Below are 26,498 nucleotides of genomic sequence, written 5' to 3' on the forward strand. Positions count from 1 at the left end.
CAACAGTATACATATATTGAATAGATTAAAAGTTTGGCAAAAACAGAAATAATATATATTTAAAAAGTAAGGTAGTGTCCAAGGGCTTAATGTCTATTTAGGAATCAGATGGCAGAGGGGAAGAAGCTGTTCCTGAATCGCTGAGTGTGTGCCTTCAGGCTTCTGTACCTCTTACTTTATGGTAACAATGAGAAAAGGGCATGCCCTGGGTGCTGGAGGTCCTTTATAATGGATGCTGCCTTTCTGAGACACCACTCCTTGAAGATGTCTCAGATACTTTGTAGGCTAGTCCCCAAGATGGAACTGACTAAATTTAAGACCCTCTGCAGCTTCTTTCGGTCCTGTGCAGTAGCAAACCCCCACCCCCCCTAACCAGAAAGTGATGCAGCCTGTCAGAATACTCTGCATGGTACATCTATAGAAGTATTTGAGTGTTTTTGTTGACATACCAAATCTCTTCAAACTCCTAATACAGTATAACCACTGTTTTGCCTTCTTTATAGCTGCATCGATATGTTGGGACCAGGTTAGGTCCTCAAGAGATCTTGACACCCAGGAACTTGAAACTGATCACTCTCTCCACTTCTGATCCCGCTATGAAGATTGGTATGTTTTCCTTCGACTTACCCTTCCTGAAGTCCACAATCAGCTCTTCCGTCTTATGGACGTTGTTGTGACATCACTCCATTAGTTGGTATACCTCGCTCCTGTACGCTCTCTCGTCGCTACCTGAGGTTCTACCAAGAATGGTTGTATCTTCAGCAAATTTATAGATGGTGTTTGAGCTATGCCTAGCCACACAGTCATGGGTATAGAGAGAGTAGAGCAATGGGTTAAGCACACACCCCTGAGGTGCACCAGTATTGATCATCAGTGAGGAGGAGATGTTATCATCAATCCACACAGATTGTGATCTTCCAGTTAGGAAGTCGAGAACCCAATTGCTTTAAGTTGAGTATTTTCACTGAGAAATTCTAATCTGACTGCTCCTTCATCAGTGGGGTGAGTCCTATTTCAGCAAACCTTTTAGAATCAGGATTAGTTTTTTTTTTGTTTGATGCGATGGAGAGCTGGAAGTTTTGACGGATTTTGCAACATGGAGATGAAGTACAAATGTTCCATGAGCAGGGGCAATGGGTGATAACCTTGTGGATCAGACTGCATATCCTCTCCACAGCCTGCCTATTTGCTAGTCACCTAATTTCAATAGGAGACCTGAATAGTCAGGTGTCCAAATTAAAGTCACCCAGATACAGCCAGCTATGTCAATAATTTAGTGTAAGTAGATAACTGATTGTTATATGTGGTACCTTAAAGGGACTGTGCATGGTATGATGCCACAATTCCAGCTGAAAGGTAAATTAATCTTTAATAAGTGAGAGAACCAATAAGCATAATAAAAAGTTCAGACAAGACTCAGCAGGTCAGTCAACATCCTTGGAGAGAGAAACGGAGTTAATGTTTCAGGTCATTGACCTCTCACTATGAAGATGATGAGTTCCTGTGGAAGAGTCTTGGCCTGAAATGTTGACTCTTTTCCGGAGATGCTGCCTGGCCTGCTGAGCTCCTCCAGCAGTTTGTGTGTGTTGCTTGGATTTCCAGCACCTGCAGATGTTCTTCTGCTTGAGATAGGAGCGGGGTCACCCACTGAAGATGGAGATGAGGCGATTTTTTTTCTCTCTGAGGGTGCAGAATTTTGGAGTTGATGGACATTTGATGAGGAAGGGGGTTCTAGTTGAAGTTATAGTAATTTGTAGAATATTTTATGTATCGCTGCGGCAAAGCCACGAATTTCAGGACGTATGTCAGTGATAATAATACCGGCTCTGAAGTTGCAGCTCAGCGATCCCGAGTTCTTGGACGAAGAGGCTGGACTCCGCCGCTCGCGCGTCAGCAAGCCGCGCCCCGTGACGTCTGTGGGCGTGAGGCGGCGTCACCGGAGGCGGGCTCAGCTGGCGGCCGGAAGTTGACTTACAGGGCGTCCGAAGCGAAGGCCGCAGCACGAGATGGGATCCAGGGCGTCCAGTCTGCTCCGGGAGGAGGAGATCGAGGACATCAAGAAGGAAACGGGCTGTGAGTCTGTGGGCCGAGGGCTGGGAGATGGGGAGCAGGCGGTGGTGGAATGGGTCGCCGTTTCACTGATGTGCGTACCGTCGTTAAAGAGCAAGGACTGAACTAATGTCATGCAGGGAAGATGTTTTCACTGAAGCTCGGCATTCGAGTCTCACATTCACCCCGTCTGATGGCTTTGTTTTTTTTTTGCCAGTCTCTCACAGCCAGATTACACGCCTGTACAGCAGATTCACCAGCCTTGACAAGGGAGAGAATGGTACACTCAGGTGAGGAGCGCAGTCTTCATTGGTCAGCCAGTTCCATGGATATGATTATAGGATTCTTGTAAAATCTCCTGATTGTTTTGTATTTTTAATGTGCCACTGCGCCTTGCCATATTTGGCTTCTTTGTGGTTATATTGTTGTGTTTGTATCAGTCCTTTTTTAATGTGTGTCACCAAATTAATTTTTGCTGACACATTCTGTCTGTCAGTGTTCCACATGGCTGGTTTGGTGTAACAGCATAAGAAGAGCTAGCTGTACTAATGCTTTGGGAGAAAGTTATCTTAGGAATGAAATATCTTGTGGCCAACCTTCACCTTGAGCTGTCTTTGATCATAAGATATGATATGTTTCATCCTCAAAGGCCAGACTGGATTGAGTCTAAGGAATTGGTACAACACAGAAATAGGTCAACAGTCCACCAAGTATTTGGTTGGTGCAGTCCACACACTTGCACTGGTGTAAATAGATCAATCCTATTTTTTTTAATTCTCCCCACATTCCCATCAAACTGCCCTCCCCCACACTCAAAATTTCTATCTGTACACAACCAATGAACCTACCAACCTGCACATCTTTGGGACTTGGGAGGAAATCCGTGCAATCACAGGGAGAACACACAAACTCCACGCAGTTAGTACTTGGGTCCTTTGAAATTTTTAGCTGAATGCAGCTGCCTAATTCTTCTTGCCTTTAACATCCCCTTCCAACTCAAAAAAGTGACTAATTCACTTGTATAAAACTATTCAAGGGCTCTTTATGGTTGATGCATGACAGAATTGTATTGTCTCTGGTGTTGATGGCAATTGTTCTGCATTAGTTGTATGTTTCTGTCACCTTACTGTATCTGTGTACAGTAAAACACACAACCCCCAACCCCCGGCTAATGGATCAGGAGCTTGAGCACTGTTCTTCAGGTCACTCATTAGCTGTCATGGTTACTGTGGGTGAAAAAATTCTAATTTGTCCTGACTATTCATGACTTTCTGGTCTGAGACTGCTTGAGATGGGATGAGACATACATCCCTATGAGAGTTGGGAAGTTAATGTGCTCCATAAAAGTAGGGAAGAGGATGTGGCAATGACAGGAAAGGATGCCCCCGCTATAATACTTTGCAATCTATCAGAGACTCATGATAAGTAGGCCCTTTGGATCTCCAGCTGCTAAGCATATATTGTTTATACAGTATTTCCCTCATATCCTATCAATTCAGGTTTAAATGTCATTTAACCATACATGGAATGCAGCCAAACGAGACAGCATAACTCTGGGGTCATGGTGCAACGAGACACTACGACAGTCACACACAAGATCACAATCGTAAAGAATCCAGACGGTGCCCCGTGTCATGGTTTCTCGTGCCCCACAAACGACCAGGAGACACAGAAGATTCTTCAAGAAGGGTTAAACTTTAATTTGCAAATCAAAGCTGAGACAGTCATTGAGCTAGTCGCTGATTGCCCACCGATCCTTGTACATAGCATTTTTTATAGCAATCTCCTGGTTTGGTTGCATTAGCATATCCAATCGGTCTACAGTTGCATATCACTAGTACATCCGCCACTATTGTTTCTACCCATTGACTTAATCATGTTCTAATCTACATCTCTTAGCTACCTCTCATTAACACACCATTATCTTCTTATTTGGCTACATTCTTAAGTCACTGATGTGTTCAATAGTACAGAGACAATACAGAGATTTCATTCTCCGACTAAATTGGATACATACATAGCAAATAGCAAACACAAAGCTGACTACATAGTTTTGGTTACACAGCAGACAATGCAACTTTTATACTCCAATACCCGCACCCCCCTCCACCTGCCTCTACCACTCATCTACAATAGGAGTATCTTATTAATGACAGACAACCAGAGGATTTGAAGAAGAACCACACAGTTAGCTCCAGAGTTCAGGATTGAGCCTGTATTGCTGGAGCTGAGAGGCAGTAGATGCCACTGTCCAAACCCAGATTCACTGTTAATTGGATAATTTAAAGGATTGTGGTACATAAGATCACTTATCCCAATCTTTGCTTTAACCTGATGCATGTATGATATGTGCACATTGTCCTGCAATATGTGGTCTCTACTCTGAAGGCATTCCTTCCATTTCAGGTGCAATGACATGCTATTCCTCACTTAATTTTCAAGTGTGTTTGGAGTCAAAAAGACATACAATGTGAGAAATTCTTTGACTTTCCTGTGCATCCAAAGAAATAGAATGCAAACCTCAAGTCTGTAGTGGAAATAATAATAGTCTCATAAGGTGAGACCGTGGAAAGAGTTTGTCCTTAGTGGATGACAGGCCAAGTAGGGAAAGATAATTGTGGCTGGAAGTAGATTGCAGAGATCTGAAGAATAGGCAAAGGCTTAACTGTTGAAAAGTTATTTTTAAAAAATGTATGGTTAGAAAATTGTAGAGAATTGTTACGAATTACTTTGTCACAACAAGACAACTGCATACTTTAAGGAAAACTTAAGTAATATTTGAACCAGTGAAGGATACAGACTGTTGTGGGGCCACTGGGACGAGAGGAGGATTAGTTAGGTTACGGATGAGGGTGGGACAGAAAGGAATGCAGACGCCAGTGCTGAGCTCTTTCTTGTCCTTCCCTGTAATGAGGCAATCAGAATGTGACAGTGCTATGTGACTGCACCCTCTAGCCTTGCATAATTTCACTATTTCTTGGTTTTAGAGTGCGTGTCTTTCCTGCCCCATTCAGTCAGTTATGACGCTCTTTTTGTGAATTTTTGTTTCCAATTGTATTGTCATTCTCCATGCCATCCAATCCCAGACATGAGGTTTATAGTTCACTTTTTTTGGATTAGTTTAAGTTGGTCTCATGGCCAGCACTGATATGGAGGGCTGAAGGGCTTGTTCCTGTGCTGTACCGTTCTATATTAATGGGGATTTAATGGTTTTAATCCAACACTCTCAAGTAGAAAGTGTCTTTCCACCCCAGATTTTCTAAGTGTGTTTATGGATTCATAGGCACAAGGCCAAGTGTACAGTTGTGTGTGAGCACCTCACATGACCATTCTTGTGAGCATTATCTACATTGGCAGGCCACTTAACTGCAGTACACAATGCAAGTTTATTCTTGATCACTAGCTCTATGAGTTAGATTTGCTCTCATTTGTCAGCAAGATGAACTTTGTTTTAATGTTGGACCCTCTGAAAGCAGCAAGCAGTGCATTGTTTTGACTTGTCATAGAAAGATGGCATAGTTTAGCTTAGAAGGAACTTGACCTGGGTCCAATTCTCAATATGCTGGAGGAGCTCAGTAGGTCAGACAGCCATCTATAGAAGTAAATCAACCGTTGATCTTTTGGATTGAGACCCATCATCAGGGCTACAAAGGAAGAGGACAATGCCAGGATAGCAAAGTGTAATATGAGATGTTACTCTGCGATCTGGCTTGTAAGGGGGTGGTGTGGACAGACAAATCAGTGAGGGAATGAAGTGGAATTACATGAAGTGAAAGTAGAATGAGAAGTTGTCTGAAATTCCTGACTTTCGGTAATCACTCTTCCCCACACCCCTCTGTTTTCCTTTATTCTGTAATCCTAGCTCCATCACTCCTTCTCTTTCCCTTCCTCTACTGTTATGATGTGCCCATCATCTTCTGCTTCCTCTCTCGGATTGCCTGTCTCCTTCCCTTGTTCCATGATCTCAGATTTATGTTTAATATCACCGCCATATGTCATGAAATTTGTTGTTATAGCAGCAGAAGTACATTGCAGTATATAGTAATTAAAAACTATACATTCTATACATTATATACAGTACTGTGCAAAAGTCTTCAGCTCTTGTATAGCTCGGGTACCTAAGACTTTTGCAGTTGTCAACTTGGAACAGAGGGCAAGTTTGTAAATCAGGCAGGAGCAAAGGACGTTGGGAATGGCAAGAATGGAGCGCCACAGGCGGGGTGTGGGACAGGTGGCAGAGAAGGGGCTCCGGTGGAGAGGGGGGTGGTTGGCAGGTGTAGACACCTAGCCCTGAGGGTTGGTTTATTGATCATTACAGAATGTCTGTTTTTTTCTATTCCCTCCCCTCTCCCTTCCCCTTTTCCCAACCACAGTTCACCCCTTCCAGCCCCCTTCCCACTCTCAGTCCACAACAGAGACCCATATCAGAATCAGGAAATTAAGTTTGTGTTCATGGGTTCAATGTCCATTCAGAAATCTAATGGGAGAGGGGAGGAAGCTACTCCTGAAATGTTGAGTGTGTGGCTTCAGGATTCTGTACCTTGATGGTAGCAAAGAGAAGAGGGCATGTCCTGGGTGATGGGGGCCATTAATGATGGATACGACCTTTTTGGGGCATCAGCTTTTGAAAAAGTCCTGGATGCTGGGGAACCAGGTGGAGTCCTCTCTGTGGTACATCGGCAGAAACTTGCGAGTGCCTTTGGTGATATCCCAATTCTTCTCAAACCCCTCATGAAATATAGCCACTGTTGTGCCTTTTTTGTAATTGCATCAATATGTTGGATCCTCAGAGATTTTGACACCCAGGAACTTGAAACTGCTCACTCTTTCTGCCTCTTATCCCTCAATGAGGACTAGTGTGTGTTCCCTCACACGAGATGGCATTGGTACTCTCATCTCCTATCAGATTCCTAATCTTTCCCCCCCTTTGCCTTCCCCACCTGTCACTTACCAGCTTCTTGCTTTTCACCCTCACTTGGATTTGCGTGTCTCCTGCCAGTTTATGTTCCTCCCTCTCTCCTACCCTTTTATTCTGGCTTCTGCTCTATTCCTTTCCAGTCCTAATGAAGGGTCTTGGCCCGAAACATCATCCGTTCACTTTTGCTGCCTGACCTGAGTTCCCAAGCTTTTTATGTGTGTTGATCCAGGTTTCCAACATCTGTGGTTTTGTTTGTGTCTCTGGTTCCAAATTCCCCCCCCCCCCCCCACCTGGGACTAGTGAGTGGGTAAGTATTCATCATAAATTGGCATTCTTAAAGGTTGCCAACATGAAGAGACAGTTGTTTTTTTAACAGCACCCTGTGATGTAATTTTTGAAGGCTATGAGGAGAGGGAATTCTGAAAATATGACACAAGTCATTTAACCTCCAATTATATTGTGACTTGCACCACATTCTGCAGAGTTAAATTGCTTCCTCTAGGACAGCAGCTCAGTATGCTGTACATTTAAAGAATATATTGAATTTTCAAGTTCCATGCAGTTAAAGCCAGTTCTGATTCACCCCCACAGTCAGACCAAGGTCAGACGGTTTACTTCATGTCATCAGGTTCACATCAGCTGATTTATGCTCAGCCCTGTGGGTCTATACAGTCACCTGCCTAGTACCATCACCACCACCATTAGCAGCCTCTATAAACAAGGTTTATTTATGCATTTCCAAGTGAAGCAGGAGGCTGCTTGGTCCAACAAGTTTATATCAGGCCTGGGAGCATTCTCCTTTTGTTACCTGCCTGCCACATGTTCCCTTTCGCATACCCATCGCTTCCCCCTCCTCCTTCATTCACTGCTACCCAGGGAGTGATTGACATTGAGCAGTGTGTGTTTGGGGTGTAGAGGAAGCCCATACAGTCACAGACAGTGTTGTCTGGAGTTTGCACATTGAGGGTAAGTTGGGCTCCGTGGAGCTGAGGGGCAGCAGTACTGTGCAGTCTGCTGTAGGAGTTTCATTGATCGAATCAATCCTGTACTTTGAACTATTGTCAGTATTATAATGAAATAGGTGTAGCAATCAGATAGCTCTCAGTGAGTGCCACAAATAACCACATCATGCTTGTGCACTCTGGCTTCTGGACTCATGGAGTAGCTATTTGGAAACAAATCGTTTGGCCCATTAAATCAGTGCCAACCATCAAGCAATCAAATCAAATCCTACCCTAACCAAATTTATCCTTCCCATTTTAGCATCAACTCACCCCAGATTCCACCATTTGCCTACACTGGGGGCAGTTTATTACTGCTAGTTGCCCTACCGATCTTTGGGATGTGGGAAGAAACTAGAGCACGTGGAGAGAGTGCAGACTCTGAACAGACAGCATCTGAGGTCAGGACTGAGCTCAGGTTGCTGGAGCTGTGAGATTGTAGCTCTACTAATATTCATGAAAATGGACATGGCCCTCTCCTGAGAGTGTGGCAGATATCTGAGAGACATCTGCCTTCTAGAGATATTTGCCTCAGACTGGAGACATACTAACTGATATGCTGTGTAATTCATGAGAAGATATGAAATAGAAGCAAGCATGAGCAATTCAACCCTTTTGTGCTGACTCTAACCATGTGGGTTGTGGTTGGTCATTTAGCGTAGTGTTGCTTATTTGCACTAACCCATATCCCCTGATAGATTAAGATATTCAGCTTATCTGGCTTTTCACTACTTGATGGGAAACTAAGCAAACACACAAGTTCATATTGCTGGTGTTCGGGTAATGAAGGGTTGGTACGCAATCATCTTGTACCTTGAACCAAATGACTGTTTTCTGTGCCTTAAGTACTATGGCCAAAAGACCTGCTGAAGTCTCTGTTCATGTATCCATTATAAGAAAAACATTGAACAAGAATGGTGTTTATGGAAGGAAGCAACTCTTCTCAAAAAAACCCAACATTGCTGCACATCTTAAGTTTGCAAAAGACCACCTGGATGTTCTGCAGTGCTTCTGGGACAGTGTTCTATGGACGGATGAGACCAAAGTTGAACTTTCTGGCAGAAATGCAGATTGTTATGTTTGGTGGTAAAAGGGCACTGCACACCAACACCAAAACCTCATCCCAACTGGAAGGGGCATCAAGGTTTGGGGCTGCTTTTCTGCCTCAGGGCCTGGGAACAATAAATTCAAAATTGTATCAAGACATTTTACAGGAGAATGTGAGGGTGGCAGTTCATCTCCTGGAGCTTAATAGAAGTTGGATAATACAACAAGACAATGATCTGAAACACGAGTAAATCGACAACAGAATAGTTTAGAAAGAAGAACGTTCATGTTTGGAATGGCCAAGTCAGAGTCTACCTTACCCCAATTGAAATGCTTTGGCATGACCTGAAGAGGGTTGTTCATGCAAAGTATCCCAAAAATATTAATGAGCTGCAACAGTTTTGTATGAAGGGATGGTCTAAAATTCCTCCTCGTTGTTGTGCGAGTCTGATCCACAAATTATTAAATAGAAAGGTTCACATACTTTTTCCAACCTGGGCTGTGTATGATTAAACAATGTGTTCAATAAAGATGTGGAAAGTATAAATGCTTGTGTGTTGTTAGTTTAGGCTGTTTGTCTGTTATTGTGACTCTTCTGAAGATCAGACCACATTTTATGAGTAATTAATATAAAAAGCCAGGTAACTGCAACTTGTATATAAATTGAATCAACACGCACAAAAGGCTGGAGGAACTCAGAAAGCCAGGCAGCATCAATGGAAAAGAGTATAGTTGCTATTTTGGGCCAAGACCCCCCCCCCCCAATCCTCTTTTCCCTCATCTCCTTTCCTTCCCATCGCCTTCCTCTGGTGCTCCTCCCTCCTCCTTTCTCCCATGGCCTTGTGTCCTCTCCTATCAGACTTCCCCTTCTACAGCCCTGTATCTCTTTCACCAAACAACTTCCCAGTTCTTTACCTCATCCCTCCCCCTTCAGGCTTCATCTATCACCTTGTGTTTCTCTCTCTCCTCCCCCCCCCCCCCCCCATTTTTTAAATCTATTCTTCAGCTTTTTTACTCCAGTCCTGTCAAAGGGTCTCAGCCCGAAATGTTGACTGTTCTCTTTTCCATAGATGTTGCCTGGCCTGCTGAGTTCCTCCAGCATTTTATGTGTGTTGCTCGGATTTCCAGCATCTATAGATTTTCTCTTGTTTATGAACTGACTCAGCTTGTTAACCTAGGTGCTCCGGTTTTCATTGAGACCCTAACTGGAAGCTTCTTGTTTAGATTAAGCCCCTTGAGAGAGCTGCTCATCTGGTTGACCAGAAGTGCTTATTGTGTCTTCTCTCCTCAAAAGTATTCTCCATGCAAGGTACACAGAGTGTGCCCCCATAAAAAGCATCACTATGTTTACTCTGTGGTTTGTGAAACATTCTTTTAACTTTTTCTGTCTCTTCTTGTCAACAAGGTAAAGTAATGAAGCTATTAAAGAATGTTCTTTGGGTGTAACATCATTATATTGGGGTCTTTGCATTCACAAAGCTACAACACAGGGTCATAAGGTAACTTGCAGTATCCTAATGAGTGTTTTGATGAAATAATGACTGGTTCCCCTTCCTACAGATGGTTGAGTTATTCTACCATTTCTGTCAATCAGAAATTAAGTGGTCAGACTAAAACATTCAGTATAGCTTTTATCAAAATGAAGGGCTGTGTTATGATCTTGTTCCTGAGTTGATGGCTCTGTAACGATTTATTTATTTGGTGATACAGTGTGGATCAGGCCATACCAACACGTTGAGACACAACTACCCAGCAACCCACCTATTTAACGCAAGACTACTCACAGGACAGTTTACAATGACCAGTTAATCTACTAACCAGTACACCTCTGGACTGAGGAAGGAAACCAGAGGAAAGCCACGCGGTCACAGGGAGAACATACGAACTCCTTACAGACTGTGCTCTAATTGAACTCTGAACCCTAGACACCCTGAGCTGTAAAAGCATTGCGCTAACCACTACACTACCATGACGCCTCACGGTAGCGTAGTACTTGTTCTGGATGTCTTAATATGGATTTTTTTTCCACAACCCACCTGCAGTCTCCAAATCTATGAATTTGGGATCTCTGACTGGCAGAAGACATGGGGTATGACTTCCGTTCACCTGGTATAATGTATCAGCTAATCTGGCATGTTGCGTATGGAACTAAAGATTTGGTTGAGAAGATGTCAATGCAGAATTCAGATGAGCTGTTGCACAAGGGCTGAGAGTGTGATATAACTCACCCAAAGGAGACAGGTGACATTTCAACTGAATTGTGGGCTTTAGAAAGGCAGTGCTGTCACTTTGGTGAGTGTGCATGCATGAAAAAAGTCTAAAATTTTTGTAAATGGTATAATGGATGGAAATGGTCTCTAAGTTTCTACTCTGTAGAACCAAGTCATGGTTGGTCAAGTAATCATGACTTCCCGGTCGATTGCACTGTGGAGTTCGTTTCTGCATTTTGTGTGACTTTGTGACGTCCAAGAATTAGTGTTTCTGTTGGGTGAGAAACTGGGTGGATGAGTTTGCATTGCAAAACAGGTGGAGTGAATGTTGATTTCCCGATGTCATCTCTGAAATGAATGTTCTGCATTGTGTCTGTTTTGTAAGTCATTTATCAATGTCACTGGGAAAACTTGTGCCCAATCTGTTACTAATTACTCTGTCTTTCTGTCCACAGTCGTGAAGATTTCCAACGGATACCTGAGCTGGCCATTAATCCTTTAGGAGACAGAATAATTAATGCCTTCTTCCCAGAAAAGTAAGCAGTTACTGATATTTGTATTTCCTCCTCAGATAACGTCCTTTTAACCTTTCCTGCCAAGCCTCTAATTCAAGGCTGAGCTTAGTGATTGCCCATCCCTGAAGTATTGGGTCACTGCAGTACAAGGATTGGAACATTTATCTCCCATGAAGTTTCCTTCCATTCCCTGAAGGCAAAACTTGAAGATGGTTTGTCTAATCCATTCATTTGTACCATCCCACCTGCAGAGTTTGTGGGCTACATCACTCCAATCCCATTAGGGATTCTGCTTCCTCATTGGCATTAAACCTGAATTTACCATTTATTTGTTCTCGAGTTCCCCTTATTTTAAATTTACTTTTGGATCATGGGCTTCCGTTCCTTCCTTAGTTGACACTAACACAAGGCTTTTGTGATTCAGGAACTTCATTGCTACACCTGAGTGGTCTACTGTGTCACCAGTGGGCAGTAGAGTATCAAGTGCACAGGTGTAGAATGGGAGCCTAGCCTACCGGATAAAGAATTCCTTCCCCAATAGGAATTTATGAACCAATGGGTTAAAGTCTTACAACAGGGGAAACAGGCCCTTTGGCCCAATACACCAATGCTGAACGTAATGCCACCAAGCTAGTCTCATGTTTAGCCCATAGCTCTTTCCTGTCCCAAGTACTTACGTAGCTGGCTTGTAAACATTGCCGATGTGCCTGCGTCAACCACTATTTCTGGCAGATCGTTCCAAATATTCAGCAAATAATGATTTAAGACAAGTCAGCAGTTTTATGCTCACCCTTGCTATCTTGTCTTTTAAATTGTTGAATTTAAATTCTCAAATTACAAAGCTGTTTTTTTTCCCAATACTTGGGTTACCAATCCATTCATGTAATTACTGCTTTACTGTAGGTGTGGTGTTACAGTTGGGTGACTGAGAAAACTAATCCTGAGACCTGCAGTGGAATCAGATGATGCTTGGCCTTAGTATTTGTGGTTCTGTTCACCCATTGTACAGTTTTGATACTGTTCTCCCATTCCTATACCATCCAGCTGCCCCTCTTGATTGCAGGGTTTTCCATTTTACTGATGGTACGTTTGTCTTGAATAAAATGTTAACTTTGCAATGCCCATCTTTGTGTTCTAAGCTTCCAGAGGGTGGGGGCTTGTCAGAGGGAATTGAAATGCAATGAAAGTGACTTGACATTATTGGTTATTAGAATGTGCTCATCCATGTGAAAGGTTGGAATTGTCTCCAGACTGGGTTTTTGAGTGGTGAGTAGGCACTGAAAGCATTGGTGCCTGTGAGCCTGTGCCCTCGAGTTGTAGGAAGAGCTTATTGGAATGGCTATTGGCACTTCTCTGGAAACTGACCCTGGCTTGGATACAAGCATTTTACTTTTGTGGCTTGGAGTTGACATGGACATCCTGTCAGGGATTCTGAACGGGACTGGAGGTTACTCAATATCCTTTTCTATCCCGGGAGGACTGAGGTAGTTGCAGGGCTGATACTTGGAGCATATCAGGAATGCCATGCACTACATTCAGTATTCAGGTATTCACACCTTCTGAGTGGCTGTTATGCAAAAGATGTCCAGTTATAATTAGCCTTGGGTTTCTGCTTGCTTCCCCGTTGCTTCCAGTCATTCCATTTCTACAACACTTGGTGCAAGCTGGTTGTGCAAGGCAAGGCTGCTGCTTTGTAAGTTAGACTGGTCTGGTTTGATTGGAGATTTGTCAAACCCAGTGTTACTGTAACCAAGCAATAAGCCTCTTCAAGGAGTGGAGGTTTGTGTTTTCAAACCTGTCGAAGTTTATTGCTTGGTTACAGAAATAGTACTTATCCAGTACCTGCTAAGGCTGTGATAGCTGTTCACTTTCTCTCTAACCCATCTCCACACACTGAATACACTTGGTAATACAGGATGAGCACCCTTTATCCCACATTCCAAAATCCAAACGCCTCTGAATTTTTTTGAGTGCTGTAAATTCCATAAGGTGCTGGGAAGGTTGTGCAGCTCTCTGCACGCCACTGACACTTCTGAGAGGTGATGCAGTGAACCAAAGTTAACGCAAAGTAGAAAAACACTGCATAAAGTGAAAAATGAAGATCCTGTTTATGTAATGAAAGAGTGTATTCATTGATGTCAGAGTGAACACATGCCGATTCACGACATGGTGATCATAAAACAAGTGAAGATCTATCATGATGAAATGAGAATTGAAGGTAATTGTGAATGCTCAGCAGGCTGGTTGCAGAAACTTAATAAAAGGTATGGCATTAAATTTATAAAGATTTGTGGTGATAAAGCACCTGCTGATCACAAAGGAGCAGAGAAATTTGTTGAGTTTGCTGAGCTGATGAAAATCTAACACTCTGAACAACTGCATCAGTACATTTGTGTGATGAACGAGTGTAAGACAGACTGCTCACTGGTAACACAAATTCAGTCGGGATTGATGGCGAAGCCGAACAGCCACTGACTGTCCATGTGGGCAGGCAAGGTAGTGATAGCTTACCTTTCTGATGGTTCAATATATATGTTATTGATTCATGCACAAAATTATTAGAATTATTAAATAAAGCTTCCATCAAGATATATGTATAAACTGTATATGTAATGTAAATGGATTTTGTGTTTAGACTTGGGTCCCATCCCCGAGGTATGTCATTATATAGATGCAAGTATTCAAAAATCCAAAACCCAAAACACTTCTGGCCCCAAGCATTTTGGATAAGATGTACTTGTTCGTTATCAAGTTACTGACAGGAACATCGAGTTCATTGTCATACTTGAAACAGAGCCCTCAAATACTTGTGACCTGCCTACAGATGACTAATTATAGAGCACCATTTCCCAGGCATAAACCTCTTCAGACTCTCAGGAAGTGTTGTGAATGGTTTACAAGTGCAATGTCGGAAAGATTTATTGGCCAGGATAATCAGTTGTGTGCAGTGGTACTAATCCATGCCAAGAGTCACTGTCAGATGGAGCGTTGGGCTCTCTTGTCTATTAATTCCTGATCATTTGTATTTGTAAATTTTTTAGTGTGCAGTATCAACAATACATCTAGAGTCAGCTAGGGTTTTCCCTTTGGTTATTGGTTGGATTTTTGGTTGAGAAAGTAAACAGGGTTAAAGGAAATGCAATAGTTGTCAAGTACATGGATTTTCAGAAGGTGTTGGGCAAAACTGAGGCCTGCATCGTTAAAGATTCAGTTGCAGCATGGATAGGGAATTGTGTTAACGGCAGAGAATAATGGCAAATGGTTGCTAATACTAGAGGATGGTAAGGGTCAGTGGTGGGAGCTGTGTGTTTCTGATATGTTAATAAACTGAACAGTATGGAGGGTAAACAATGCATTTGAGGGTGACACCAGATTTGACTGGCAATCAGTGAGAACAGCAGTGACAGGCTGCAGATAGGCATGGACTGGCAGATTGCACTAAAGATCCTTAGTAGGCATGAAGTTATTTATCTTGACTGTAAAGGGTGAGTGAGCTATTGGAGACTAGCAAGGACAGTTGCTTAGGCTGAGCGATAACCCAGACCTAGGTGTACATGTACACAGGAGACACAATAGATTGCCGATGCTGGAATCTGCAGCAACACATAAAGCACTGGAGGAACTCACTGGGTCAGGTAGCATCTTTGGAGGGAAATAGTTGACATTTCTGGTCAAAGTCCTTCATCTGGACTGGAGAGAAAGAGGAGCACATGAAGGGGGGGGATCCAGGTGAGGGGCGGTGAATCAGAATTGGATTTAATATCACCGGCACATGTCGTGAACTTTGTTGACTTTGTGCAGGCATTCTTTTAATTAGCAGGGTTTGTTCAGAGAGTTTAGTAAAGTATGTGGGCTTTTAAAATTTAGGAGGAAAGACGTTCTTTCACAGAAAATGGTTGTGATCTGCAATTCACTGCTTGTGTAGGATTGGTGAAAGTGAGTTCAGGCTTTGAAATTGGATAGGAATTTGGATGTGTATGCTGAGGAATGGGACTGACAATCATTTTGCTTGGGGTTAAAGGGCTTTAACAAGTTTAATGTATTGGCTTGAGAAAATAGAGTACTCTCAGGAGAGGAAATGATGTAATTTTGCAAATCTAAAGTGATGCAAATATGCAAATCTATGTTCAATTTACTGAGCCTTGCTCGTTCCATTAGCCCCATATGGTGACTGCTCGAGTCAGCCAGTTCCCTGCATGGGACCACATTACAGCACTGTAACCTGATTGATCGTACTCCTGTACCATATCCTGCATTTCTCAGGGACATGCTAGTTTCTTCATGATCTTTAAATGAATAAGCAATATTTCATTGTCATGTTTCCACCTCAGTTTGCGAGGTCTAAGCTCTGCCTGTGTAGGATTTGCATGCATGGCAGGCTTCATTCTAACTTTTGTAACCCTGGTATTCAGAGTCATTGTGATTCCGATCCTCTGCTGCGTTCAGTGATGGCATTTAATCATTCTGTTCGGTTCGTGTGGCTGTACACCTTTCTGCCCTGATTTTTTTTGCTTTCTAAATTTGTTCAGCGAAGACCAAGTGAATTTCCGAGGCTTTATGCGGACCCTTGCTCATTTCCGACCCATCGAGGATAGCGACAAAAACAAAGACCCTCGTGTTCCTGAGCCACTCAACAGTAGGAACAACAAGCTTCTTTGTAAGTGATTTAGTCATCTCTCTGATGGGGATGGACATGGTGGCATCTAATTGGCAGAGAAGTCAGCTGGTGGATTAGGGCCGTTGTAACAACCCGTGTGTGGCAGCGCATGGCTACAGATTGAGCTTGCATTAGGTCAGGTTGTCCCAAAAATTCCAGACTGATATAATCTCGCCCTTGGAGGGTTAACAATCATGTCAGCAATTGTGCCACGGTAGTGCAGTGGTTGACACGATGCGATTACAGCTTAGGGCATTGGAATTCAATTCCAGCATGATCTGTAAGGAGTCTGTACATCCCTGTGTGGAATGTGTGGGCTTTTTCCGAGTGCTCTATTCTAGTTCACATTCTAGACGTATCACTTAGTAAGTTAATTGATGATTGTACGTTGTCCCATAATTAGGCAGGGGTAAAAGTCAGGGGGGGTTGCTGGGCAGCGTGGATCAAAGGACCAGAAGGGTCTATCCTGTGCTGTATCTCAATAAAACAAATAGTGTTGCTCAGACATGAAGCAAGACACATCTGTGTGCTACTGCGATTGAAGAAGATTGTGAAACAGTCTGTAAAAGCTCTGCTGGTCATTGTTCAAGTATGCAAACCTGGTGAATATTGCACAAGCCACAACATTCACTTCAACATTGCTTTCTCATGCACACTACCAGTATCAGCTGCACATTCCTGTAAACTGCAGGCTTGTAATTTGTGTGTACACACACATACTCTGGGTATTGGAGGGGAAGGGTGGTAGCAAGAGCAATATGAAGCCCCCAGTCAAGTGGCTGCTTTTGTTACTTTTCATTGCAACCTGGTTTTATCCTGGGGGTGGGGTGGTGGTGTAGGGCTCTGAGTTCTTGTGACCATAGTGGCTGTCCTTGAATCAGACACTGGCTAGTGGATGGGCATATTCTTCAGCCTCAGTTCAGTGCAACACAGATCTGTTTCATTGAAAGGGACTTTGTAAGATGGAAATAAAGCAAAGGAGAAAACTGATCTCTAGGGCAAAGGAAGGGAGACTTGAGAAGTCTGGCTGAGAAAAATGTGATTGAATGCAGAGGGTCAGTTCAGTGCCTCCAGTCACATTGTGCAGTCCTTTTTCCCTCGGTTGGCTGAATTACGTGTTACCCAGACATTGTGACAAATAGAAACACCTCTCTCTTCCATTTCAGTTGCTTTCAGGCTGTATGATCTTGACAAGGATGATAAAATCTCTCGAGAAGAGCTCCTGCAGGTAATGAATGGAGTCTGAAAGTATCCTTTGAGATTAGTCCAGTTTGTATGATGTGGAATTGATCAACCATTGCTGTAGTTAATTGTTTCTTGTAGATTACTCTCCCACTTACAGTACTATGCCAGAGTCTAAGGCACATATATAGCCAGGATGCTTAAGCGTTCTGCACAGTCCTGTAGTAATTTTATAATTTGCACTATGCTGCTGCCACAAAAACAAATTGCATGCCATATGTGAGTGATGATAAACCTGATTCTGATTTGTGTCTATTGTGGACTGAGAGTGGGATGGGGGGGTGGAGAGAGGGGAATTATGTTTGGGAAAGGGAAAAGGAGACGGGAGGGATCAGGAAGCACCAGAGAGACATTTTGTTATGATCAATAAACCATCTGTTTAGAATCAAATGTTCTTGCCTGATGTCTCGGGGCTGGGTGTGTCTGACCCATGCCACACACCCACTGATGGTCCTCTGCCACCTGTTCCTCACCCCTCTCACAGTGCTCCACCCTTGCCATTCCCAACATTCTTCGCTCCCACCAGGTTCACAGATTTGCTCTCAGCTCCACGTTGACAAATACAATGTTGTGCTCTTGTGATTGTCACCTGACCCTCAGGAGTTCTAGAGGCATGAACATGTACGGCTGGCCTGACAGCTGCAATGATACTAAACTCCTCTTATGTCCCTGATGTTCCAGTGAATACCTCTCATCTGGAGTTTTTAAAAATAGCATTGTTGGTGCTTGTATGCAAATTGCCTTCTGCATTTCCCATATTACTGAAGTTAACTTCAACTTTCCTTCCTTAGTTGTAAAGTGCTCTGGGACATTCTGAAAGACCAAATAAAAAATATAAGCCTATCTTGCCCAAGTGGCCCAGAGATTCCCTCCGAGGCTGCAGTGTAGCTATCATACAAGCATTACAGTTCAAGCTCTTGATTTCCTCTAGAACTTTGCAGTGCCTGCAAGCGTCCAATCCTGTTGTGTCTCACCTTAAGTAGTTTAAAAGAAAAATAAACATTAAAATTTTATCAACAATGCAGGCTGGTCCAAAAGGGGATTAAATATATAGGTGATTGTTTTGAAGGAGGTATATTGATGTTGTTTGATCAATTAAAAAATAAATATAAAATATCAAACAACACTCTTCTGTTATTTTCAATTAAAGGCTTATTTACGAGAAAAGCTGGGTCAAACAATGTTGATGCCAAAACCTAGTGAAATAGAAATATTAATTCAAAAAGGAAAAATTTTAAAAATTACATCCTGTATGTACAATTTGATTCCAAAACAGACAATTAAATCAGGAATTCATAAATCAAGACATAACTGGGAATCTGATTTGAATATTAAAATTGATGGAAAAAGCTGGTCAAGATTATGTTCTGATAGTATGATAAATACAATAAATGTTCGACTTAGATTAGTACAATATAATTTTTACATCAATTATATATAACACCACAGAAAATAACTAGATTAACTTCAAATATGTAATCAAGAAATTGTAATCAAGAAATTGGTACTTTTTTACATTCTACTTGGTCTTGTTTTAAAATTCATTTTGGGTAAATCTAAGACTTTTATTGGAACAAATTACTGGAGTACAACTCCCACTTAGTCCAATATTATTTTTATTAGGAGACATTGAAGGGATAATACCGAAATTTAAATTGAATAAGTATCAGAAAAAATTTATAAAAATTGCATTGGCAGTAGCCAAAAAAGCTATCGCAGTTACTTGGAAATCTGATTTATATTTAACTATGGATCATTGGAATAATGAAATATATAGTTGTATTCCACTTGAAAAAATTACATACAATCTAAGAAATGAATATGATATATTTTTGAAAATTTGGCTCCCATACCTACAAAAGATAGGATTAATTACATAGGTCCTTTGAAGATAAAATTATAAAGTAATTGGGGAAAGTAAAAATAAATATTAAAATTATTTTGAACTCCATGGAGCATGTGGGGATCCTCCAATATCCAGGCAATCTTTCTCTCCTTTCTTTCCTTCTTTCTTTCTTTTTTTTCTTTCTTTAGACAAGGGTTAAGGGGAGGGGGGAGGGTTAATATTTTTTTCTCTTTCTTACTATTTTATCATTACATTTATTCTTTGTAATTTTCTGAAAATTTAATAAATAAAAAAACTGCAGGCTGGTGTGTTGATTGCTGGGTGTGTTTGGTGGTAATGAGAGTATCTGGTTTTAGAAGAAGCTGGTAATTTGAGGAGTTCAAACAGTTCATTCTCTCCTTTTTTTGACACATTCGTCATCTTCCTCTCTCTTCCATTCAGGTCCTTCGCATGATGGTGGGAGTTAACATATCTGACGAGCAGCTGGGGAGCATTGCAGACCGGACAATTCAAGAGGCAGATCAGGACGGCGATAGTTCAATCTCCTTCATGGAGTTTCAGAAGGTAAATTCAGTAACCTGCCCTCCAATGTTCTGCAGAAAGGCCTGTATCCAGCAATACTCTTCCCTCTCTATTATATCTGTGGCCCACTTGTTTTTCTCAGCCTGTTCCTTGCTGTTTGTCACTCATTTGGTTCACTGTTCCTTTTCTCCCTTGCAGGTGCTGGAGAAGGTTGATGTTGAGCAGAAGATGAGCATTCGTTTCCTCCACTGAATCCTCTTCGTTGTGACTCAGCAGCAGATCTCTCCAGTCAGGCTCTGTCAGCCTCGGACCTCACCACGTTACCTGATCATGTAGAGAACTTTGTCAATCACACAGGAGACTGCCATTCATTTAATTGGTTTCCCCAATCCTGGGCAGTGGTGGGAATTGTTACTCAGTGTGGCAATTCCTGGGTCCCACCAGTTACCCTTCAGTGTGGCACATTTCACCTGGCTACCACTGAGCAGTGAGATGCAGGACAAACAAACTGAATAACTTGCTGGTGGGACAGTGCTATGCCTTCGGGAGGTGACCAGCCTGAGGGGGTCCATGACTCTCAATGGACTTGTACTGTTCTGGTGCTCCCTGGAACAGACTATTCTCTGATTGTAAGACCGAATGGGTGGCAATTAGGTGCTTTTAAATTGTATTTGCTGGTTTTTCTGATTGGGGTTATTGATTATGGGGTATTTATTAGTCCATTGTTGTATAAATTGTTTTTAAAATATTCACATTATAGGCCCTTTAGTCAGCTGTCTTGCTCTGTCCATTCCCTAGCACAAGATCAGGGCTTGTCCAGGTGATGGGAAATGCAACACTATTGATCCTTTCAGATGAGGCCTCTTATTTCTCCATGCAACCTTATCAGTTTCGGGCTCCTCTGGGTGTTGTCTCCACCCTTCCGCCCTCCTTCCCACTCACCATCCCCACAAATACCAGCACACCTCGAACCCTTCCCCACTTTTCCACATTTGCTGGATGCTGGTGAAATCCCTGCCTGTGTTTATAGCTGCTGCAGCCTGCTCAGCTTCGATGTTCCTCTACATCAGTTTTGTTCTTTTAGTATTGCCTATGAAGAGCTTGCCCTATTCTCAGTAACTGGGTTTCTCAGTGAACACTAAAGTTGACTCTGTGAAACCAGTACTTTATTGTGCAGTATAGAATTATAGTGAGGCTGTCCCTCTGCACCTCTAGCCTCCAGGCCGGTACTAGTAACATCATTAATGAACCAGTTGCTACATTGCAGTATGTTTATATTTAACTCTCGTGCATGCATTCATCCTGATAACTCAGCACCTTGCAGCAACCTTCACACGTTATTCACTGTGGTACGGATTCCTTCACTGCAACACTAACCGGGAGGCAGGGCTGGGACTGCCCAGCATTCTGGAACTTAAACCAGATTTGGTTTATTTTACTTCAGAATACTCAGACAACTCGACCCTAATTTTGCCAAGCAGTACACTATGGATTCCAAGAGCCTGCTGCAGAACCAAGGGACAAACTCCAGTATTTAACTTGGGATCTGATCTTCAGAACAGGGCTCAGTCATTTGATCTGTTTCTCAGACCTGCCCTGCTTCTGGGGTTCACTCTTGTTCTTTGAGTCAAGATGTTCCATCCCATTTGAATTTCTTTTATTTGGGTATTTTTGAGTCTGTCCTTGTATGCTCCACTACAGCGACTGATGTAGCATGTGAAGCTCCTGTCTCTAAAAGCTGCATGCAGAGTGACTGGCCCGGGTACCTTCACTTGCTTCATGTTCTGTGTTCCCTCAGAGGCGCGTAGGAAGGTGATGATTACGCAAGTCCTCCTTACAAAGATTGATGGGGAGTTTCTGTTCTGGTTGAACTGAACATATTGTGTGAGTGGGTGTGACTTGCTCTCAAGTACTGGATAGATTCACATTGTCCTTTCCTGAATTGTGCCATCACTTTCTTCCCCATGAGAAGACTATCTGTACATTTCATAAATAAAACATTTAATCGTTCCCTCACTTCTATCTTATTTATTTTGGCACTGATTATCATTCATCTCAAATAACACTGGATTATTTTCCTACTATTTCCTACAAGAGCCCACCTTGTGATACTAAGTAACAGAAACCTGAGCTGAGATCATCTGAAGGTCAAGGGACCTTGAACTTTGGTAACTTGTTGATAATGTTTTGGAAACCATCATTGCTGAGGTCACTTAAGATCAATTTCAAGTTTAATTCTCATTCAACCAAACATGAATATATCATTACTCTGGAACCAAGATGTAAAACACAATACCAACAATTATACAAAGCACGTATAGCATATATAAGACAGCAGTAAAATATAGTCACACAAAAAAAGTCTTGAAGTCCCTTAGTCCATGAATGTTACAACAGTCTGCAGTTGAACACAATAGTTTGCCTTCTGTCAAGCAAACACTGGGGGGCAGCACCGACTCCAGTATGGACGCTGCGCGATGCCACACCGCCGGGGGATCACTGGTGGAGTGCATGACTCCAATGCCTCCCCCTGCGCAGTTGCAATTGGCCAACGCCGCTGTTTGCCAATAAAAGAGTGACTTGCAACAGTCCACACCATTGGTATCCAAAAAGACAACCACTTGCTGTTAGATTCCACAACTCCTCTGTCGCAGGCAGCATCGCGGTCAGTATCAAGTCCAGTTCCTTCAGTTTCTCCACCAATGAGCAACTCGCTGATGGGAAGGATCTGCAGTTTTTTAATTTCCAGGATGGTCTTGCCATCATTTAAAGGAAGTTTGAAAAAGACTATCATAACTTTTTCTATAAGCATGTATATTTTGTTGCAGGTTGGCTTGTGGAGAACATTACTAAAAATAATCCTAGATGTTATATGTCAGTGCTGAGTCATGCAGTGATTAAAAATATAACACAAGGCTTAGTTGAAGGGATAGTTGTTAAGGGTGGAGAGAAGGGACTAGGAAATAAGACAAAACTTTCTCTTGGAACAAAACACTAGGAAGAACTGGAGCTTGGGGAGATATTAGAATGGTTTAGAATTTAGTATGAACAGAAACATGACTAAAAGAGTGAATTGTCAACCATAAGACATAGGAGCAGAATTAGGCCTTTTGAGTTTGCTCTGCCATCCATCATGACTGATTTATTGACCCTCTTAACCCCATGCTTCGGCACCTTTCATTAACCTTTGACTCCCAAGAACTTACCAACCTCTCCTTTAAATATACTTGGTTTCCACATTCTTCTTGTCCTACAGATTCACCACCCTCTGGCTAAAGAACTTCCTCCTCAACTCCTCTAAATGGACCTACCTTGTATGGTGAGGTGAGGTCCCAGAGCCCCACTATAGGCATCTTCTCGATCTAGGCCCTTCAATATTTGAACGGTTTCAATTGAATTCTCACTTTTCCCCATCCCGCCCATTATTCTAAACTCCAGTGAGTACAGACCCAAAGCCATTGAAGGCTCCTTATTCCCAAAATCATTCTCGTGAACCTCCTCTGGACCTTCTCCAATGTCAGCACATCTTAGTTAAGGGACCCCAAAACTTCTCACAATGCTCCCAAGTGCAGTCTAACCAATCAATGCCTTATAAAGCCACAGCATTGTTTTTATATTCTAGTCCTCTCAAAATGAATGTTTACATTGCATTTGCCTCCATTGTCACCAGCTCAACCTGCAAGTTAACCTTAAGGGAATCCTAAACGAGGACTCCCAAGCCCCTTTGCACCTCTGATTTTTGAATTTTCTCCCTGTTTAGAAAACAGTCTATAGCTTTATTCCTTCTAACAAAGTGCATGGTTGGTCACCAGTGGGAGTGCCTCAGGGATCTCTTCTGGGACCCTTACTCTTAGTGATTTTTATAAATGACCTGGATGAGGAAGTGGAGGGATGGGCTAGTAAATTTGCTGATGACACAAAGGTTGGGGGTGTTCTGGATAGTTTGGAGGGCTGTCAGAGGTTACAGTGGGACAACTGTGACTGAACTGAGAAGTGGCAGATGGAGTTCAACCCAGATAGGTGTGAAGTGGTTCATTTTGGTAGGTCCAATATGATGGCAGAATATAGTATTAATGGCAAGACTCTTGGCAGTGTAGAGGATCAGAGGGATCTTGGGGTCTGAGTCCATAGGACGCTCGAGGCAGCTGTGCAGGTTGACTCTGTGGTTAAGAAGGTCCCAGGGCTGAAATGGTTGCCACAAGAAGAGACTAGATATAGGACCACCAGAAAATGAGGCCAGACAGATAATAATGGGGGCAAGGAGATGGCACTGAAGTGAATGAGTATTTTGCATCAGTCTTCACTGTGGAAGACACTTGTGTGCCTGATGTTGAAGGGTGTGAGGGAAGAGAAGTGGGTGCAGTTACTATTACAAGGGAGAAGGTGCTCCAAAATTTGAAAGACCTAAGGGTACATGTCACCCGAACTAAATGAACTGTATTTCTTTGAGGAGATAACAAGCAGGATAGATAAAGGGGATGCAATGGATGTTGTATATTTGGATTTTCAGAAGGCCTTAGACAAGGTGCCACACATGAAGCTGGTAACCAAGTGAAGAGCCCATGGTATTACAGGAAAGTTACCGGCATGTTTAGAACATTGGCTGATTGGTAGGAGGCAGTGAGTGGGAATAAAAGGATCAGTTTCTGGTTAGTCGCCAGTGCCAGTGGTGCTCCACAGGGGTCGGTGTTGGGACTGCTTTTTATGCTGTATATCAATGATTTAGATGATAGAATAGATACCTTTGCTGCCACGTTTGCAGATGATATGAAGATTGGTGGCCCCCTACTGCTGAGGGAAAAGGTAGGCTGCAGAACGATTCAGACAGATTAGGAGTATGGACAAGAGTGTGGCAAATGAAATTCAATGCTGGAAAATACATGGTCATGCACTTTGGTAGTAGAAATAAATGTGCAGAATATTTTCTAAATGAGAAAATCCAAAAATCTGAGATACAAAGGGTCTTAGGAGTCCTTGTGCACAACACCCTAAAGGTTAATTTGCAGGTAGAGTCAGTGGTGAGGAAGGCAAATGCAATGATAGCATTCATTTCAAGAAGTCTAGAATAAAAGAGCAGGGATGTGATGCTGAGACTTTATAAGGCACTGATGAGGCCTCACCTTGAGTATGGTGAACTGTTTTGGGCTCCTCATCTAAGAGAAGATGTGCTGGCATTGGAGAGGGTTCATTGAAGGATGATTCTGGGAATGAAAGGGTTATCATACAAGGAACATTTAATATCTCTGGGTCTGTGTTGAGTGATTTTTGGGTTTAGGTCAGTTACATTTAGCAAGTGGCTTTGGCTACCAACCTTCTGCTCCTCGACAATGTATTCTGGATTTAATTTGGAACAATGGATTCCTGAAAGCCCAGTCCAGACGCTGCTGGCGCCTGTGGGTTGGACGCGAATCAGAAGGTGTGAAGTTTGCAGGTAGTTTCAAAAGAAAGCATTGTCTATACTTTGTAAATATGGAATTGTCCTTTGTGTTTAGCAAATAAATATCAAGCCTCACATTGGACCAGCAGACCTTTCCACCAAAAGTGTCTCCGTATGATACCTGCTGTACCTTGTTGTGTCGAATAAAGAAGCTGCTTTGTATCTCCCAGTAACTCGCTCCCATGATATTATTCACGTGACAACACTCTGTACTCACAGGAATTTAGAAGAATGGTGGGGAGGATCTCATTTGAAACCTTTTGAATGTTGAAAGGCCTAAACAGAGTAGATTTGAAAAAGGTGTTTCCCATGGTGGGGGAGTCTAGGACAAGTGGGCACAGCATCAGGATAGAGGGTCCATTTAAAACAGAGGTGTGGGTTAGCCAGAGGGTGGTAAATTTGTGGAATTTGTTACCACAACAGCTGTGGAGGCCAGGTCATTGGGTGAATTTAAGGCAGAGCTTGACAGGTTCTTGATCAGAAGGTTAAGGTGAGTGGGGCTTAGGAGTAAAAAAAAAGGATCAGCCATGATTGAACAGCAGAGCAGAATCGATGGGCCAAATGGCCTAATTCTGCTCCTATGTCTTATAGTCTTGTCAAATGCCTCTGAAAATAGAAGTAAACAACATCCACTGACTCTAAAGACTGAGCTGTAGTCAATGAAGATGCTTGGATCTTTGCTGTCCAGGTGTTCCAGGATTTAGCAAAGAGCCAATGAAATGGCATCTGCTGTGGACCTGTTGAGACAGTAGGAAAATTGGAGTGGATCTAGGTCTCTTCTCAGGTATGAGTTGATATGCTTACAGTGGCATGCAGAAGTTTGAGCACTCCTGGTCAAAATTTCTGTTACTGTGAATAGCTAATCGAGTAAAAGATGACCTGATTTCCAAAAGGCATGAAGTTAAAGATGACACATTTCTTTAATATTTTAAGCAAGATTACTTTTTTATTTCCACCTTTTACAGTTTCAAAATAACAAAAAAGAAAAAGGGCTTGAAGCAAACATTTGGGCGCCCTGCATGGTCAGTACTTAGTAACACCCCTTTTGGCAAGT

The 26,498-nt window shown here is 42.5% G+C and overlaps 1 protein-coding gene across 1 annotated transcript; it reads left to right on the forward strand.

The window, feature by feature from the left end:
* Nucleotides 1-1,915: 1,915 nt before the first annotated feature.
* Nucleotides 1,916-22,023, forward strand: chp1 (calcineurin-like EF-hand protein 1). The gene is made up of 7 exons (XM_059952915.1): nucleotides 1,916-2,073; nucleotides 2,267-2,339; nucleotides 11,681-11,761; nucleotides 16,270-16,397; nucleotides 17,564-17,625; nucleotides 19,927-20,049; nucleotides 20,206-22,023. Exons 1-7 carry the CDS (start codon nucleotides 2,007-2,009, stop codon nucleotides 20,257-20,259), a joined length of 588 nt encoding a protein of 195 aa, XP_059808898.1. The 5' UTR covers nucleotides 1,916-2,006; the 3' UTR covers nucleotides 20,260-22,023.
* The last annotated feature ends 4,475 nt before the right edge of the window (nucleotides 22,024-26,498 follow it).

This window comes from Hypanus sabinus, chromosome 2, assembly GCF_030144855.1.
Source record: "Hypanus sabinus isolate sHypSab1 chromosome 2, sHypSab1.hap1, whole genome shotgun sequence".
NCBI lineage: Eukaryota > Metazoa > Chordata > Chondrichthyes > Myliobatiformes > Dasyatidae > Hypanus > Hypanus sabinus.

What these genes read in the sequence shown, in the direction of transcription:
- chp1 (XM_059952915.1), top strand. Translation starts at nt 2,007, where the DNA reads ATGGGATCCAGGGCGTCCAGTCTGCTCCGGGAGGAGGAGATCGAGGAC. An exon ending in GGAGAGAATGGTACACTCAG is followed by an intron (nt 2,340 to 11,680) that starts GTGAGGAGCGCA and finishes TTCTGTCCACAG; the next exon opens with TCGTGAAGATTTCCAACGGA. An exon ending in AATGCCTTCTTCCCAGAAAA is followed by an intron (nt 11,762 to 16,269) that starts GTAAGCAGTTAC and finishes AAATTTGTTCAG; the next exon opens with CGAAGACCAAGTGAATTTCC.